The 20,347-nt window shown below is 41.4% G+C and overlaps 1 protein-coding gene across 3 annotated transcripts in view; it reads right to left on the minus strand.

The window, feature by feature from the left end:
* Positions 1–20,347, minus strand: part of Vwa8 (von Willebrand factor A domain containing 8) — a 411,314-nt gene that overhangs the window by 269,867 nt on the left and 121,100 nt on the right. For all 3 annotated transcript variants that reach the window (XM_052732663.1, XM_052732664.1, XM_052732662.1), the window contains one exon: positions 6,168–6,335. In XM_052732663.1, coding sequence (XP_052588623.1) covers positions 6,168–6,335 — 168 coding nt within the window. The remainder of the gene's footprint in view (positions 1–6,167; positions 6,336–20,347) is intronic.

The following is a 20,347-nucleotide window of genomic DNA, read 5'->3' on the forward strand; positions in this document are numbered from 1 at the left end:
GCAAAGTAAATCAGGATCCAGATGCCAGGGAAAGCTCCCAGCTTGGAGACTTGCATGGGAAAGGAAATGTAGCCCACATGCCCAGAATAAATGATCCTGAGACAGACTGCCAAGCTCTAGTCCCTAACATGGAAGGAGGGGGTCAGAGGGCAGAGAGTAAACAGTTAGACCTAGAAGAACAGACTACCATCAGAGTAGAGGTTCCCCATAGACCTTAGACAATTACACTTATAGGTATATTTCTACTAAGGCATATGACTAGTAATACCAGCTTTTAAAAGCTTACTTTTCTCAGCCGGGCGGTGGTGGCGCACGCCTTTAATCCCAGCACTCGGGAGGCAGAGCCAGGCGGATCTCTGTGAGTTCGAGGCCAGCCTGGACTACCAAGTGAGTTCCAGGAAAGGCGCAAAGCTACACAGAGAAACCCTGTCTCGAAAAACCAAAAAAAAAAAAAAAAAAAAAAAAAAAAGCTTACTTTTCTCATTTAGCCTTCCAGAATTTCACATCTACTATTGCACAGATTTCTCATGTAATTAGTCACAATACAGAAGACACTATTCTATGAATGAACGAAGTAGAGGTCAAAGGAGTTATCTAATATGCCCATGGTCCAGTGTAAGACAGACCTAAGAGAATAGCAACAGGCTATCAGATCCTGACTCAGCCACTAGATACAAACTCTAGATAAACTACCAAAGATATTTGTGACTTCACCCTTGGAGCCTCAATTCTCTTACCGATAATGTGAAATAATATAATCTGCATGGTTGAGGGCCATAAAAACTAAATATGAGAATATATGTGGATGTCCATGGCAGACACCTGGCAAATGTGCCTTTCTCCCCTGTCTAACCCGATCAATGGCTCATAACAGTCACACAGCGATTCCTGGCATTTTACAAAGTCTATATAAATGTGCATATATATACATTTTAAGGGGAAAGCCCACAGCTCGGAGTAGATCTTCCACAGCAATGTGATAGTGCAGAAATATTTCACAGGGTAGTCAACACCTTCTGTCATTGTGTCTCACTCTCCCAGTCTCAGAAACCCCCATCTTCTACGAGCCCGTGGCTTCAACCCTCCGACAACTGCAGTTCTGTAAAGACAGCATGCATCACCGATGTGGATGCATCTGCCGTGGAACAGACTTCCATTTGCATAGGATAAGCACAATGTTCAAAGCTCAACAGAACAACTTGGTAAAAATGGGTCCTTTTCTGATCCCTGCATTAGAGGCTCCTTGGTGTCACTTAACTGTGTGATTTGCAAGCTTCTATCGTCCTATAGTGTGCCTTTACTCCTCAAAAGACTGTTTCATGCTAAATCCAGGCTCTGGAGGACTCCCTCCCTCCAGTACACAACAGGAAAAAGTCTGTTGACTGATAGCATGAATCAATCTTTAAAATAAACTTATTTTAATCATAATTGAAATCATAAATCATACATTAAAACAGTAACCCCAGGACACTATGTCACATGTATTAGAAAACAAATGTTTGGATCCAGACTTGCCTGAGAGCCGATCAGATAATCACAGATAATCAGAATATGAAGTTTATATACACTAGTAATTTCCATAATAAAACTTTACTAGCATTATCTAAATGAAACCAGTAAGAGTGAGCGATAGACAGAGATAAAGAGAGCTAGAAAGAGAGATAACAGAGAGAGATGATGGGGGAGTGTGTGGTATATACAATGTGAGTTTGATGGTACATATAGTACCTGTTGGACAGAAATTAAGATACTCTTAATAAGATACTGTATCTTTCAATCTGACTATCAGATTACTGAAACAATGGACCGCCAAAGAAATAAGAATTTCACCAGGGATCTCACGCTGGGAGAAGGAACCCCAGCCAGAGGGGGAAACTGTCTCTGTGGAAAAGATTTCACATGGTTCTAACACCTTGTCAGACCACCTTATAGGATGTGACTGAAGCCCAGACAATGATGAGCAAAGGGAGGCGGGCCCACACCTGGACCAGGACTGCTTAGAACAGAGGTTCTCAACCTTCCCAATGCTGTGACCCTTTAACACAGTTCCTCATACTGTGGTGACCCCAACCATAAAATTATTTTCATTGCTACTTCATAACTGTAATTTTGCTACTGCTACAAAACACAATATAAACATATGTGTTTTCTGATGGTCATAGGTGACATCCATGAAAGAGTCGTCCAAGCCCCAAAGAGTTGTGACCCACAGATTGAGAACCACTGGCTTGGATGTACCTATCCTTGGCCCTCTATTTAAACTTAGATCTCACCTCAGGACCCTAGAGATGAAGGATTTAAGGGGTTTGCTGGGTCTCTTGGTCCCTCTTGCCAATGTCGTCATGTGACTAAACCTTCTTTTTCTGCATCCACTTTTAGTTTGGTTCTTTTGAATGGTTTATTGAGGCTGGGTTCCAGACCTGACTGGAGGCACAAGTGGAGACCCCCCAGTTTGATATCACATGCACACAGGTGCATGCAGGAGAGGTCAGAAGAGAACACTAGGTACCTTCCTCTATCACTTTTCACATTATTGCTCTTGGACAGGATATCTCAGTGAATTCGAGGGCTGGGCTAGCCAGTGAGTTCTTGGATTTGTCTCTCTCTGCTCCCTACCCACTCAGTGCTTTTTTTATGTGGGTACTGGGAATTTGAACTCAGCTCTTCACGTGCAGAGATCTCTTATCCACTGAGCCACCTCTCCAGCTACAAGTGTTCTAAGATATTAAAATTTAGTAATTGAACATAGCAAAAAGAAAGTGAGACTTCAGTATGACAACTGTAATCCTTTACCATAGAGAGTACCCTGAGATGCAAGTGTTAGGAGAGACTTCAGTATGACAACTGTAATCCTTTACCATAGAGAATGCCCTGAGATGCAAGTGTTAGGAGAGACTTCAGTATGGCAACTGTAATCCTTTACCATAGAGAGTGCCCTGAGATGCAAGTGTTAGGAGGCATACAGTCCTATACATGTCTGTATTCATGAGAGATAGACTGAGAATTCGGAAAGACTTATCAATGAAAAGTTTGTTTATGTTAACAACTACTTGGGGGAAAAACAGTGTAGATCAGATCCTTCTCTTTTGATGATAAGCATGCCTCATGTGCTAAAGCCCTTGTACTTCTCATGTCACAAGTTCCTATCCAAAGCAATAATATATTCAATAACTTTGTACAGAATTCTACTCTAAGGATAAAAAATGTACCAAGTTTTTTTTATGGAGTAATACATGTGTTTTAAACAAATCCCATGCTTTAGTAAGAGTTTTTCTAAATCCTTTACTGAAACAAGTAACTAATAAAACCTCTAGCTGCATAGTTATTTTATAATTAGAAAGAGGCTGAAAGGAAAGTATTCTACATGATATCCACCTCTTCTTAAAGACAAACTATAAAGTTTGACTTTATTTCACTAAACTACAATAACATGAAGGTACAAATTTAACTTTTTCTTATTGTTGATTAAATCCACAATTATCTTCTAATTATATTACGATTAGATCACCTTTAGGCATATCCAGAGGAAAATGACTATTGAGCAAGGACATCACCATCTAGGTACTTCCACAGACAATAAAGAACAGACTGCTAAAATGCTTCGAGGTGGGTTACAGAGAAAGACTCCGAGCACAGGAATTAGACAGCGCATCAGTTCAGAGACCCTCCTGCTGTGGGATGTTCTGTATGGCAAATGTGTTGCTGATTAGTCAATAAATAAAACACTGATTGGCCATTGGCTAGGCAGGAAGTGTAGGCGGGACAAGGAGGAGAATAAAGCTGGGAAGTGGAAGGCTGAGTCAGAGAGACACTGCCAGCTGCCACGATGACAAACAGCATGTGAAGATGCCGGTAAGCTACGAGCCATGTGGCAAGGTATAGATTTATGGAAATGGATTAATTTAAGTTGTAAGAACAGTTAGCAAGAAGCCTGCCACGGCCATACAGTTTGTAAGCAATATAAGTCTCTGTGTTTACTTGGTCAGGTCTGAGCGGCTGTGGGACTGGCAGGTGAGAGAGATTTGTCCTGACTGTGGGCCAGGCAGGAAAACTCCAGCTACACCCTCCCGCATCAGCATCTATCATCTAGTACCCGGTGTGCTCCAGGCCTACGTTAGCAGTTTCAGAGCGAGAGCAAGAAGTACAAGACAGGGCTGGAGAGATGGCTCCGTGGGCAAAAGCACTTGCAGTGTGTGAGGATCTGAGCTTGAATCTCCAGAACCCATGTAAAAAAAAACAGACACAAAGCATAAGCATCTGTAACCCCAGCGCTCCTTCGGGGAGATGGGAGGTGAAGACAGAGGAGTCCCTGGAAGCTACTGAGGACACTAGTCTAACATATGAAGCTGTTCTTTGTAAAGAACCTTTCCCAGACAACATGGAAGGCGAGGACCAACACCCAAGGTTGACCTCTGACCTCCATACACGCACCATAGCATGCAAATGCCTGCATTCACACATGAATGCATGCACACACACAATAAGCAGTATATGCTGCAGCTCTTGATCAATAAAAATGTGAGAAAGACTTCAAGTCCCAGAGTGTCGATGTAGAGGAACTGCCTGCAAAGGCTGTACCAGCTGCTGAGAGCGCCAGTGGAGTGCAGCTCAGGCTCAGTGACCAAGGATGAAGCTTCACATCAGTTCTTGCCTCACTGCGAAAGCCTTTGAAGACCCCTCTTTGGCTAAGTAGTTAAAAGCGGGGGCTGCTTCTCCAGAGGGCCCCGGTTCGATTCCAAGCACACATGTAATGGTTCACAACTGTCTATAGTGTTGCCCTCTTTGCATATATTTGTGTCATATCATTTATCACATTTATTATTCATTCGACAAATAGTTAATGGGCACTTACCACATGCCAAACATTCTTCAAAGGGTGTGAAAAAACTCCCTTTTAAAATCTGTACTCTAGTAGACACAGTAGACAGTAAAACAAAAACTAAGTAAGCCATGTAGACTTACGTATCAGGGAAAAACGGGAGCATCAGGAGGGTAGGGACAGAATGCAACTTAAGTAATAGCATCAAGGTGAGCTTCACTGATAATGCCACATTTACACGAGACTTGAATGGGCTGTAGGAGTGAGCCAAGCAAATACTTGGGAAAAACCATTCCAGGAACAAGAGGCATTCGCACAAAGTCTAGACGGTGGAGAAGCCTTCTGAGCAGGTGTAACCCAAGAGTGCCTCGCTGCTGGAGGAGAGTAAGAGAGGGGGCAGACAGACCCGAGTAACGGGGGGTAGGGCCTGATTATGTGGGTACCCTGTTGCACTGGAAGGACTTCCAGTTTTACTCTGAGGGAAACAGGAAGCCACTGGGGTCAGAGCACAGGACTGATCCAGGTTTGTTTATTTTGTTTTGGTTGAGTTGGGGGCAGGGAGTGTTGTGTTGTTTTGTTTTTTGAGACAAGGTCTTATGTAGCCCAGCTGGCCTCTAGGTATTAAAGGATAACCTTGAGCTTCTGAGCCTTCTGCCTAGACCTCTAAAACGCTGGGATCACAGATATGTGACTCATGTTTTACATCAATCACTGACTATTATGTTGAGGACAATGTGGAGAACAGGGATAGAAGCAAAGAGTCAATTTTCAGTGGCGGGCAGAAAATGCTGGTGGCTTGGAGCATCATTTATTATCTTTTATATATTTATTTTTTTAATTTTATTTTATATACATGAGTGTTTTGCCTGCATGTGTGTCTATGCACCTGGAGGCCAGAAGAGAGAATTCGATCTCCTGGGACTGGAGTTGGAGACAGTTGTAAGCTGTCACGTGTATGCTGGGAATAGAACCCGAGAGTGTCTTTAAACATCCCAGTCATGTCTGTCAGCCCCTACTGAATTGCATTTTCTGAGTTTAAGAACTGGATTTTATTTAGCTTTTTATCTCAGATGCTCAGCACTGTCTAAAAGTCATTACCAAAAGACAGAAGGAATAAAGGAGAAAAATGAGGAAGAGAAGAATGGCTATTAAGCTGGCCAAAGAAAAAGGGAAGCACTAGTAACCAGGGAGGTCTTTGCAGATGGACCAGCCTTTTAAAATTGTAAACTTCAGATTTACTTCAGCAGTTTGCCAAAGAGAAGGGCCACCTGAACATGTCCTAATTCCACAGCCACGTTTCCCAGCCGACACTCAGCACAAGCAGAGGCCAGCAGCAGGCTCTCCTTACTTGGAGAAGCTTGTCGTAGCGCTCCGCAGACATCAGGAAGCGGCCATCTTCAAGCTGCATCTCCCGGTTCTCCAGCAAGTTGTTCAATACTGGAAGCACGTTTCTCTCTGCTTTCTCCAGGCCTTCCAAAACCAGCGTCCTGCCTTCCGTGGCAGCGCGGACAGCACACTATTTCCAAGAAACATAAAGGCAAAATGAGAACACAGAGGGCATGGCCCAACCTGATTGTACTTGCACTGGAACTAAGCGTGTTCCCTGTTAACGAGACTGAGAATCAGGACAGGTGGATTCTATCTTAATTTTATTTTCTCTGCCTGTCTGATCTTGGGCAAATGATTTTACCTCTTTGTGCCTGTTTGTTCATCTGTTAAATGAAGAGTCAGAAATGAGCTCTAGGGTTTTTTGCAACATTACATTTTAGATTACACAGCCAATGAAATAGAAAACTAACAGCTATCTATGAACGGGTAATGGAATTAAACAAGGAAACAGCTTCCTTAATTAGAGAAGAGAAACCAAGGTAGCAGTTGGGCTTCTCTGTTCCTTATGTTTCTTGTAAGGACCAAAACGCGAGGCAGGGAAGTTTGAAGACCACGATGTTTGCAAATGAGTCGTTAAACCAAATTCTGTTTCCGTGTGATGTCCAATGCTGACAACTTTACACATTTGGTTGACTGAATTAATGAGTACTGTATCTCCATGGGCTTGAGAAAACCGTAATGGAGGGAATAGGGAGTAAATGATAATGGACCAAAACATGAAGCCTCTCCTTCGACTGACAGGTCCTGAACACAAACATTTACATCAAAATCCTTGAAAACTAGCTTGAAAGGAAAATCTAATTCATATTTCTCTGCATGCAACACAGACAGAATTAATGCTGTTAACTATATATTGCCACTCCTTAAAATCATCTTCGGCCTCATGACACGAGTCTCTTAGAACAACAATCTCCATCACACAGCCCAGATACCTTTTCTATGCTAATGGCTTTCCAATCTCAAGCTCTCCCAAGCTTCAGATCCACATGGTTGCACTGCATGACTGTCTGTGACCAGACCCCACGGCACCCCAGATGCCCCTGTACCACACTGAGCAAGTCCCATTTCCTCCAAATCTGCTTCATTTCTATTCTAGTCTTCTTTTCATGCTGTGATAAACAGACTTCATGACCAAAAGCAACTGAGAAAGAAAGGTTTGTCATACAACTCCCAGGTAACAATCTATCACTGAGGAAATTCAAGAAGATACTCAAGGCCGAGACCCCAAAGCAAAAACCACACAAGAATGCTGCTGCTTACCGATCTGCTTTCCATAACTTGCTTAGGTCCCTTTCTTATAAACCCCAAACCACCTGCCCCCGTGTGGCACCGCCTGCAGTGGGCTGGGCCCTCCCACATCAATCATTAATCAAGAAGATGTCCACAGACTTGACATTCTGATGGAAGCAATTCCTCAATGGAGGTTCTCTCTCCCCAAGCGACTTCAGAAATGGAGTAATCAAGTTTTTGCTGTGTCAACAAAACTACCCAGCACATCTTTAAGGTGGCAATACCATTCATTTTTGACAGGATCCCACAGTATCTCATCTCCTAGGTTCAATTTATCTCCATATTCTGATAATCTAATATCCTTAATTGAATTTGAACTTATCCAGCATGGTGAGTGGCCTGACATCCCAGGACATAGGAGACTGAGGCAAGAGGAAGACTAGTGAAGGCCAGCTTGGGTCTACCTTGTTGCAAAAAAAAAAAAAAAAAAAAAAAAAAAAAAAAAGGAAGGAAGGAAGGGGAAGAGGAAGGAAGAGGAAGGGAAGGAAGAAAACAAGCGAGGTCAAAATATTTCTCCACTCACCCCTTTCTACCACTCCCCTAGTTCAGACCCTCTTTATCCTTCGGATCGCTTCTCTAAGAGTCTGAGCTGCTCAATTTACTATCTAAGCCTTCTAAAATACGGCCATTTGCAACATCTCCTGCCATCATTTGCTTCACGTGTAGCCTTTAGTGACAATGAACTTGTGTAATTTCCCCCTGTATACAACTACTCTACCAGAAAATCTCCATCTTTACTTACAATGACCTTTTTACCTTAAATTTAATTTTCCCTTTAGTGATTAACTCAAAAAAGGGCTAACCACTCCAGACCCCCCCATCCAATAGCCAGAGAAATTTCTGGAGAACTACAGCATTCATTTTCCAAATATCAAAGAAAAAGCAGGAATTTCTTAATCAGGATTTCCTTTAAATAAACTGTTAAATTTTGCACTACAAAACGAACAGCTAATTTACTTCAGGTATCTATGAACTATTATAAGAAAATAAGATTCAGGTCTAATGAAAGACTAAAGATAATTATCCCATTATTAATATTAATCATTACTGCTACTATTTTGATTTTCTTCCATGACACTGACCATCATCTCATGGTATTTATTTATTCCTTGTTATTGAATGAATCAAGGTGACTTCTGGGCCCTGAGGAACCGGGTAATGAGGATCTTGCCTCTGGTACCTGTGTACAGAACAAAACAGAACTACATTTCTGGGCTATCAAAACTCAAAACCACCTGGCACAGAAGGGCATGGGATGCTTGCTTATAAAAACATGTTTCAGGTGAGATTTCAATTAAGCTATCTTTCACAAGAAACCCACATTCTCAAAAACTCATTGCTCATAATAATATCACCACAGGTAGCAAAACTCTTTTAAATTAAATTTTTATCAACTCTTATTATAAGACAAACTATTTGACTTTTAAAAGCTTCACAGAGATAAAAATGCCTGTTTGAGAAAAATCAGAAATACACAGATCAAAACTTCATAGTTTACCAACTATAGGCAGGAAAAGCAACATCTCACAACACAAGACAGAGGGACTATGCAGCTCTGTCTTCCTTCACCTCACAGGTACTGTGACCCACTACACACGAAATCCAGAGAAGGCATACAGAGATCAGAAACAGATGCCAAACACAAGATTCTTTCATCTTCTCTAACGGACGTATTGAGATGGGAAACCAAGAAAGTGATGGGTGAAAAAAGACAGTACCCTAGTGATCCTGGGAAAACCTCACCTATGCTGCACCTCTTCTCCACAGCGAATCTCACACAGCAGGGACCTCAAGCCAAGAACCTTGCTACTGGCTGGAGAGATGGCTCAGCAGTTAAGAGCACTGGCTGTTCTTCCAGGGGACCTGGGTTCAATTCCCACAACCACATGGCAACTTACACCTGTCCGTAACTCCAGTTCCAGTGCGTCTAACACCCTCACACAGACATACATGCAAGCAAAACACCAATGCACATAGAATAACAATAAATTTTTAAAAAAGAACCCTGCTACTAAAGAATAGAGGAAAAATTCGTCATTTGAAAGTCATCACAATTGTGGCAGGCAAGGATCCTAGTAGATGGTAGCATTCTGAGGAGAAACTGTATCTGTATACACTCAAACATCTTCCCACAGGACATAAATGACAACAACAACAGAAACAGACAGCACTGTAGCAGGCTTTCTTTTGAGCCACCAACCAGCCCCCAAATCATGACACAGAGACTTATTATTAATTGTGAATGCTCGGCCTTAACTTATGCTTGTCCCACTAGCTCTTATAACTTAATTTAACCTGTTTCTCTTCATCTACATTTTGTCTCGGGGCTGTTTACCTTTTTTCATTCTGAATGTCCTACTTTTCTTACTTCTTCCATGTCTGGCGTCTGCCTCTCATTCTCTCCTTCTCGAGCCTAGATTTCTATTTATTCTCTCTGCCCACCAGCTCCGCCTATCCCTCAACTGTCTAGCTATTGGCCATTCAGCTTTTTATTAGACCAATAGGGTGCCTTAGGCAAGCAAGGTAAAACAGCAACACATCTTTACATAATTAAACAAATGCAGCATAAACAAAAGTAACACACCTTTACATAGTTAAGTGATTTTCTGCAACATAAACAAACATAACACACCTTTACACAGTTAAAGTAATATTCCACGACAACACTGAGGAACTGCAAGAGCCCAGTCTAACCATGTGGTCAAAACCAATGTTGCCAATAATGGGCTCCACCAGTTCCATACAGTAGGGCTTCTGACGCAGTGCTAGGGTGGACACGTCATCACTTCTACATAGTCTTGACAAGACTGCATCATTTCAAGCATGAAGAGACAGCAGGCAAACCAAAACTGAGCAACAGTCTCGGGAAGTGCTGGCCATGAAGAGAAGACAAACCCTGCTGGAGAAACCCTGCTGCAGGAACCCGGCTGGGCACTGTGTGGGTAGTAGCAGCCATTTGCTGAATGATTCAAACTGTGGGTGTGTTGAAATGAGGAGGAAGAAACTGTGGATAAATACAGAGAAGACAGTACTTAATTACTGAAAAAAAAAAAAACTTAGAGAGGTTTTACTTGGTTTTGGAGCGAGCCCTCTGTGAAGTCTCTATGAGGTCCATAGCTCAACTAAGAATTTAAAAAACAGTAAATCTCTCCAACTGTTTTCTAATTTGACATCAGTTATTTATAAATTTCATGCACTATGTGGAAATAAACTGGCTGTTTCACATCACAGTTGAATCCAAGCATGAGGATATACAGAGAATTACTGAGCTACTTTGCTTTCTGTTGCTGTGATAAACACTAGAATGAAAATCAACTTGGGGAGGAAAGGGGATTATTTGGCTCACAGTTTACAGTCCAACCTCAGAAGCCCTGGCAAGTACCTGAAGCAGGCACCAGAGGCAGGACCTGGAGCAGAAACCACAGAGGAAAGATGCTTGTTGGCTTGCTTCTCCTAGCTTGTTTAGCTACCTTTTTTTTTTAATGAAATGTATCCATTTATTTTACAACCCGACCACAGCTTCCCCTCCCTCCTCTCCTCTCATTCCCTCCCTCATCCTCCCATCTCCACCCTACCCCATCCACTCTTCCTCTGTTTCTGTTCAGAAAGGGGCACCTCCCAAGGGTGTCAAGAAAGCATATTAAGTTGAGGTAGGACTAAGCTCCTCCCCTCATATTAAGGCTTGGTAAGGCAACCCAGCATGAGGAATAGGTTCCCAAAAGCCTGCCAAGTGTCAGGGACAACCCCCGCTCTCACTGCTAGGAGTCCCACAAGTAGACCAACCTATACAACTGTCAAACATATGTAGAGCACCTAGGTCAGTCACATGTGGGCTCCTTGGCTGTTGATCCAGGGTCTGTGAGCTCCTATGAGGCCAGGTGAGTTGTCTCTGTGGGTTCCCTTGTAATGACCTTGAGCCCCTGGCTTGTACAATCCCCCCCCCCCTTCAACAGCATTTCCAAAGAGTGCTTGGCTGGGTTGGGTCAAAATAGAGAGGGAAAGTAATGAAAGAGATGTCATTATGGGGGAGGGGGGCATTTGGAGGGTCAGGTAGAAACCTGGTACAAAGAAAACTCCCAGGAATCCACAAGGATGACCCCAGCTAAGACTCCTAGCAATAGTGGATAGGTCACCTGAACTGGCCATCTCCTATAATCAGATTGGTAACCCTAATTGCCATCAGAGAGCCTTTGTCCAGTGACTGATGGAAGGAGATGCAGAGATCCACAGCTACCTTTCTTATATAACCCAGACTGAACTGCTTAGGGATGGCACTGCCCATGGTGGGTTAGGCTTTTTTACATAATTAGCAATCAAGAAAATGCCTCACTCACATGCCCACTGGCCAATCTGGTGGAGGGACCCCAGTTTGTGACAAAAATAAACCAACACAATTATAAACTTAAAAACAATAAATTCTGTAAAGGGAAGAAAAATAAAATAATGACAAGCAAAGAATCAAAAAAAATATTTTAATTTCTCATGTGACCTCTGGTAACATGGTTGTAAGCTAGAAGCATTCAGTTCCTATCTACATGCACATTTGTGGGGGAGCCGAGGAAGCCCTGAGTAAATTCATATTGTTGACACGGGCATGGCCATATCAAGGACCTCAGACTCATGGGGACTGACAAAGTCTCCCTCCACCCAAAGCTCAGAGGGATGGCAAATCCTTCTCTGGTCCAAGTGCAAATGTTGACAGTGTGTGCGGGTACAAATGTTGACGAATGATTGACCAGTCAGCACAAAATCCAGCAACTGCAGCCTCCCCGGTGGGCCACTGCAATGGAGACTGCTGCTTACAGCCTCCCCCGTGGACCACTGCAGAGGAGACTGCTGCTTACAGCCTCCCCCGTGGGCCACTGCAATGGAGACTGCTGCTTACAGACTCCCCCGTGGGCCACTGCAATGGAGACTGCTGCTTACAGACTACCAACTACTAGCTAGCCCTTCGCCTGTGCTGTCCATAATAAACATGCTGAGCTTTGGGGGGGCGGGCTGGTACTGCTCCACTGCAGTGAGCACAGCCCACCCAACCCCAGCTTTTCTGGACATGTGTCTGTCTTCGTTCCCTGCCTCTCCAGACAGGTCAAGTCCCTGAAGTTCACAAACTGGGGCGCATATTTAAACTTTCGAGGTAGTAGACAAGAACGTTAGCTGACAGGAAATGGCCCTAGGCACATGCTCTGTGGTAAGGAAATCAGAAGCACTGGACTTAAGGAGCCAGTTCTAGTCACTGCCTCGGTTACCAAACCACTTCCTGATGCCTCGGTAAATGCCTATGACATTATTTAGATGCTTTAATCAGCACTTTCAGACTTTATTACCATAATCTGATTACATTTACAGAGAATAAAATTTAACAATAAGAAAGTACTTCAACATATCAATGATGTTCCGGGCCATGTATAAGCTTCCACTTAGTTGGATAGAAAAAAAACGCCACACATTGTGCCCGATACAGGACAAGCATCGAGCCCTCACTCAGTGATGTCCCCTCTGCCCCATGTCTGCTCATTACTGATGTGAGAAGGAGTGATGCTGGCCTGCCCTGTACATGCTGCATCTCCCTACCAAGATCCACTGATCCTCAGAGGAGAGCCCTATCCTCTACAGCTGTCATAAAGCTGGTCACAGCAGGCCACATACATTGATGGATTAACAACACAACTGCTCAGTTAAGGAACACCGTTACATAAGCCTGGGATAAAGGAAGGACGCAGCTATCTACGCCTACATTTGCTGTGAGAACAGAACAAGGTTAAGCATGAGCTTGAGAAAATTACTCTAGGTACCATGAAGCTTTTCTATACCGACTGGTAAACACTGTGCATTTTCTCTTGAGATTTTCAAAACTATAAAAGAGCAGTGCACATGCCTTTTTATGGCATGACTAGCTGTGGCAGTCCCCCAGAAGAGCAGTCACCAACTTCAAAGAGTCTTTCTTGTCTGTCAAGAGACAGGGACCTAATTCTGTCAAATAAAAATCAGGAAAAAACATGGTAAGATCCCGCTGACCCAGCTAGCTCATACCTCAGCTTTAATAACCCGACACGTGGACGTAAAGGAGTCCAAAGGAAAAGCAGGTCCATGGCCTGTTCTAGATTTGCTTCCAATTTGATAAGACCTGAGGCAAGTAATTAATCTGGAAGTCTGTGGCCTCATTTACGAAATGATAGCATCCTCAAGGGGTATCCAGAATGTAACAATTTCAATATCAAAGCAGTACTAGAACAAAAAAGTAATGCTATTTATTAAAATGTAAATCACTGTTAACACAGTCATTATTTAATCAAAATAGATTTCAAAAAGCTTCACACTTACTCAAAAAACTATAGTGTAAAAGTACTACAGGGGGCAGGGAGAAAAATGAAAACTTACATTTTAAGGTTTTTACTCTGTGAGTGTGTGTGTACACACATATGTGCAAGTACACACCTAAGCGCGGAAACCCAAGGTCAACACTGAATGTCTTCAATAGCTCTCCATTTTATTTTTTGAGACAGGGTCCTCACTGAGTCTTGAACTCACAAATTCTGCTACACCAGCTGGCCAGCAAGTTCATGAGATCGGCCTCCATCTGCCCTGTCACCACCCCACCCTGCGCCCAGCACTAGGGTTACAGATAGAAACTGCCTGGTTAGTGTAGGGGTGCAAGGAACCCAAACTCAGGTCTTCACACTGTGCAGGAGGCACTCTACAGAACTCAACCATCTTCCCAGCCCCAGATCTTCATTTTAAAATATCAGAAGAGTAAACCTCTTCTCCACCGAACACCACAAATAAATATCAGATAGGATAGACTATTTTCTGTTTGCTGCTATAGTCTGAATGTGTCCCTCAAGGAATGTGAGTCCAATACTTAATCCTCAATGCAACAGGTTAAGACCTGGGGTCTTTAAAGGGTAATTAGGTTTTGAAGGCTACTTACCATGAACAGATTAATGCCATTACCTTGAATGTGGGTTAGTTATATGCAAAGGATGAATCTGGCCTGTATCTTCCCTCAACTCTCTTTTTTATTCCTTTTCTTTCTTCCTGCCCCTCTTCCATGCTCTTTGCCCTTCTACCTTTCTGCCAAGAAAGCTCTCCTCAGATAAAAGCCCCTCCTCAATCTTGGACTTCCCAGCCTTCAGAGCTGTGAGCCAAATAACTTTCTGGTCCTTGTCCCAGTCTCAGGCATTCTGTTACAGTAACACAAATCTGCAGTAAGTTACTCTTCCTACTTACTTTCCATGGATGACTTGTAGTCAGGTTCACCTTTGAGCCTTCATTCTTTCAATGGGGTTAAAAATCAAATGAGATAACCCCCAGAACACAGCAAGTTATCAAGAAACAATCAGTGATGCGGTGTAGTGGCACACACCTTTAATTCCAACACTTGGGAGGCAGAGGCAGGGAAATCTCTGTAGTAAGTTCAAGGCCAGCCTGGTCTACACAGTGAGTTATAGGACAGCCAGGGATACATAGTGAGATCCTGTCTTGGGAAGAAAAAAAAATCACCAATCAGTGGATACTAGTCAATAATACTTTAAAGGAAGGAAGGAAGGGAGGGAGGGAGGAAGGGAGGGAGGGAGGGAGGAAGGACAAACTGACTTACTCCTTTTTTTGCAAGACACAGATAGAACTAGAAACCATTGGAATAAATAACCCAGACACAGAAGACAAGTTCCACATGATCTTACTTACATACAGAATCTAAAGAACTTTATCTGGTGGTTACTTATCATGGGCCAAGAGAGCAGGGAAGATCGGGGAAAGAAGGGGATGATCAGTAGGTGCTGGGTTATGTTAGAAAGGAGCTCAGTTCAGGTGTGCTAGTCACAGGAGGATGCCAATACATGGCGGCGTACTATGTTTCAAGAAAAGAGTGGAAAGGAGTCTGAATGTCTTACCATGAGAATTTTGTTTGTTCTCATCCATACCTCATGGATTTATTTCAGCATCTAGAACAAACTTGAATAACTAATATTAATATGTGTTTACTAAACAATGCTCTCTTTTGTAAAAAAAAAAAAAAAAAAAAAAGATAACTGGACAAGGTCAGGGCTAATTTGTAGCAGGAATACCCTTAGGTACAGTTTTAATCTGCACATGCATGAAACCTATGGCCTTGGCCTCCTTAGAACTATGACCCAATCAAGGAAGCTAAATGACCTATTTTTACAAATACAAAGCACATTTCATTTTGCCTTGATTATAATATCTGACCCAAATAAACTGCAAATACATAATTATATGGCACTGACATTCAGTTATTAATATAACAATTAAAGCCAAGCTTATTTTCCTTTTTTAAAAAAAATAGCTATTGTTACAATGATGAGCAGCAGTATGTGGTCACTGCCATTGTCAATTGCCAGCATCATGACTTCTCGGGTGAAGCAATAGACTCATATCCTCTCTCTGCTATTAGTCAATTCTATGACTCTAGCCACGGAAGCCTGTTATCTCATCTGTGAGACAGGGACGTCATCTCCCGCCAGGAAAATTGTGCCGATTAACTAACATTGCCGTAAAGCACCTAGCACACAAGAGGTCCCTCCAGCAAAGGCCTCCTCGTCATCTCACTTGATATTCGTAACCTTAATTTCACAAATCTACCACACAGTTCAGACTATACAGACAGGGAAGAGTTGGTCTCAATACGAGAGCAACACAATTAGGAGCCAAGGCCAAGGCCTGAGCTCTGATTGCCAGAAATGCCAGAATAAAAAGACAGATTTTTTTCCCAACTGTGATAATTATAGCACAAAACAGTGGAGTTGGAAATAGTCTGGTAAAAGTGCCAGAACCTAGCCACTCTTCATAACCTTGTTTCCATGTGGAGATGTTTTCCAAATTTCAAATATTTCACTCATGAATGAGTTTCCAGAATACAACTTTGTAAGTTCAATAAGTATATGAGGAAAATATGCTTCAGAATCCATGGATGAGATGGGGTCTATGCCTCCTTGTCTGCTCCAGTCAATGAAAAGCATTTAGACAAGATAAAACTTTGATTTCTGATCGATGGCATGATGTGGTTCAATTTATTAAGAGTTGCTTTTATGACCTGTAACATTTGAGTGATGTGATTTTAGTTTTTTAAAGACTTGGGGTATTTTTTTTCAATGAAGATCAAAAATAATCTAAAATAGAAGAGAATACATTAAAATCTTATGTAAGTGTTTACTCTGTGCTTCATACTAAATATGTACTATATACATTATTGAATTTCACATTACCCCATAAAGGAAATTAACAAGACTAAAATATAATGAGTGCCTGACTTAGAAATCATTCAATCTTGTCTTTCTACTCCCCAAACTATTGGGGGGTTAAAGATCTATCTCCTCTTTGTCAGGGTAAAAATATAAATGCAAATTATTTGTACTATAGCTAACCTGTATTTCCTTGTACTTGAATAACAGAAGCAATTATAAACCTGACTTAAAAGTCTTTTTACCCCAGCTCTTTGGAGTCATGTGACAATCACAACATTAATGACAACATCAACAAGTTCAGAAGAAAATTCTGGCAAGATTACAACAACAACGACTGGAGAATTTGGTTTTGTTTTTTGTTTTCTAGGTTAGTTTACCTTCTAGGGTGAATGAAAGTTAAAATGTGGGCAAAATATTGGTATGGTCTCCTTATTGCTCAACAGGTGTCAAAGTGATGGTTTTCACAGTTTGCTCTGCGCAGTTCCTCCCTAAGCCTTACAAAGGGCATCGAGAAGATTCCCATGGAATACTAACAGGACCTTTGTAGCAACTGGGCAACTGGAGCAAACATTTACAGTGATGCCTGAGGCAGAGTCCAACATCTTCCTGAGGAGCTCTGACTTTCTCTGTCAGTACTGCTCTCCTTTTCCACTGACTGGGAGATTAGTGAAGTGATAGTCAATGAATTCTAAAAATTATATAACCTACGTAAAAGTTGGAAATGCAAGTTAAAGCCTGTCAATTTTGAGAAGTATACAGAGACCCAATGATGACAAGACTCCATGAGGCAATGGGCACCATTAAGAGCATGAGTGGGTGCCCTCCTGGAAAGACAGCTGGCCATGAATGTGGGGCTCTTGAAAAAGTCCCACTCTGCCCATTAAGAATTGTACTTCTAAGCCAGGCAGTGGTGGCACACGCTTTTAATCCCAGCACTCAGGAGGCAGAGGCAGGCGGATCTCTTGTGAGTTCCAGGCCAGCCTGGTCTACAAAGCGAGTTCCAGGAAAGGCGCAAAGCTACACAGAGAAACCCTGTCTCGAAAAAACAAAAACAAACAAACAAAAAGAATTGTACTTCTAGGTTCCACACCTAAAACCTCATCAGATCATAACACAATTTAAGTACAACAATATTCAACAAACGTTACTTGTAATATTGAAAAGCCACAATAAATTTCATGGTTGGCAATATGAGAGGGCACACAAAATGGAACATTATATAATTTTACTACTCTATTTGTACTATTACTATTTGTATTTACTATTTACTATTACTATTATATAATTTTACTATTACTATTATATAAAAGCATTATATATTCTTACTATTACTATTACTATTGGTGAACTATTGTACAGACATTTAAATAACATATTTCAAAGAAATACTGAATGTCTCTTAATTTAAAAAGATACCATGTATAAAAAGGAATGCTGAAATTTTATATATGGTATTCCATTTTTGTAAAAATTATTTATTATATTATGATAAATACATATGCTTATGGACAGAAAACTATAGAAAATATTCATAGTATTTGTCTTTGTAAAGAACATAACAAGTCATTTAAAATCCTTAATATAACATGGACATCGTAACACATTAACCACACTGAAAATGACAAATGTTCTCTCATTACTCATGGATAGCTACAGGCATTGTTTCATCTGTTGATCTATCTAGGTTATGGCATTACCTGGTGGTGACTAAAGCTACTATCTTTATAGCCCTGACATCAAATTCAGTGGTTAAAAAGGTAGAGGGGAGGTGGGAGGAGGGGAGGGGAAACTGCAGTCAGGATGTAAATAAATGAATAAATTTAATTAATAAAAAATGCCTACTCAAAGTCAGGCATTAAATGGGGAGACAACTCTGAACTTATCTAAGCATCTTTATTCATTTTATTCTCTTTTACAAGTGTTTATAAATGCTGCTGATTTTTCCTCAGCTCAGTTTTACTGAAATCATACTAAATAAAATGTTCTGAATTCTGTAATAAAAAAAAGAAAAGAAAAGAAAGGATATTAAGGAAATAAAAGGATTTCTTAAAGGACTTCGGGTCTTATAGTGTGCCTAGGTGGCAATCAATTAGCAGCTTTGCCTACCTAGAATTCAAATGGGAATTATACCTTGTGATAATTAAAAATAGACATTTAAAGAGTCAATACTTGGATGGAGAGACAGCCCAGCAGGAAGAGAGCTTGCTGCAATTCCAGAGGCTCTGGACTCAGCTCCCAGCACACACACTCAGTCACTCCTAAGTGCAGTTCCTGAAGACTGCCACCCTCTCTGATCTCTGTGGGCATCACACACAGGTAGCATATACACAGGCACATATACATAAAATAAAAATAAGTTTTTCTTAAGGATCAATCACTTGTCCACAGGAAAGCCAACTCTTCTTAGTCATGCCTTTTTCTTTTCAATTTACTTAAAAAATTGCCAAGGTTGGCCAGTTGTGTTCCAGTTTTGAGTGCCAGAGATGACTATATTCTAATAGGAAAAAGCAGACAATAAATGCGGAAGCCAAGGGGAGTTCACATGTTGATGCCGTGTTAGGCTGTGTTACAGAGTTTGGATTTTATTTTGTAATGAAGTAATTCCATGCCTTTAAGCAAGAGCCTGTCAACCAGAAAAATATAAATTTAAATGTCTAAACCTCAAAAGAGTCTGAGGCAACTGAAAGAGCCAATATGCCTACACACCTGTATTCAGGCACAGGCTTGGAAGGTGTCTGTGTGCTACAGCATGCTAAGAACATCATTAATTATGTGCATCATAAATAAGCTCCATCAAGAAAGTAGGGAGTGTAAAATACACCATACATTTATATGGTTCTTTAAACATTTTATACACTGTAGCAGCTGTGAAATATGTATCATCTGAAAATACATTTTTTTTTAAGAATGGCAGAAAGTTTCATGAAAATAATTTACATTTTGGACTGGAGAGATGGCTCAGCAGTTAAGAACACAGACTATTCTTCCAGAGTACAGGGTTTGATTCCCAGCATTCACATGGCAGCTCACAACTGTCTGTAACTCCAGTCCCAGGGGATCTGATGCCCGCTTTTGGCCTTTGTAGGCTCTGTAGGCATGAGGCGCACAAGACACACAGGTAAAATAAAATACCCATGAATATAAAATAAATTTCAAAAGAAAATAAATCTTGCAATGAATACGCATCAATAAAATAACTGTTAAGGATTTTTTTAATTTTATTTTATATGTATGAGTATTTTGTAGGCTAGAATGACTATGAACCTCATGCATTCCTGGAGTCCTCAGAGGCCAGAAGAGGTGTCAGATCCCCTTGGACTGGAGTTAGAGACAACTGTGAGCCCCAAAATGTGGGTGCTCAGAATTGAACCTCTAGAAGAGTAGCTGGTGCTCTTAGCCACTAAGCCATGTCTCCAATTCAAAAAAAAAATTTTTTTAAGATAATTAAAATTCACAAACAAAAAATCTTCAGCTCATCAAAAAGCTTAGTTTCCTAAAGTAATTCCATTTCTGAAAAGTCAAAGCCACTTTTAAAGTAGAAGACACATTAAAACCCACTATAAGACTGGAGAGTCAGTTAGGAAATCACAAGCCGCAGCTGTCACCCACTGGCATCAGCACCCAATATCCATGAGCACAAGCA

The sequence above is a fragment of the Peromyscus californicus genome, unplaced genomic scaffold (genome assembly GCF_007827085.1).
Source record: "Peromyscus californicus insignis strain IS unplaced genomic scaffold, ASM782708v3 Scaffold_12__1_contigs__length_115047231, whole genome shotgun sequence".
In the NCBI taxonomy this organism is placed as follows: Eukaryota; Metazoa; Chordata; class Mammalia; order Rodentia; family Cricetidae; genus Peromyscus; species Peromyscus californicus.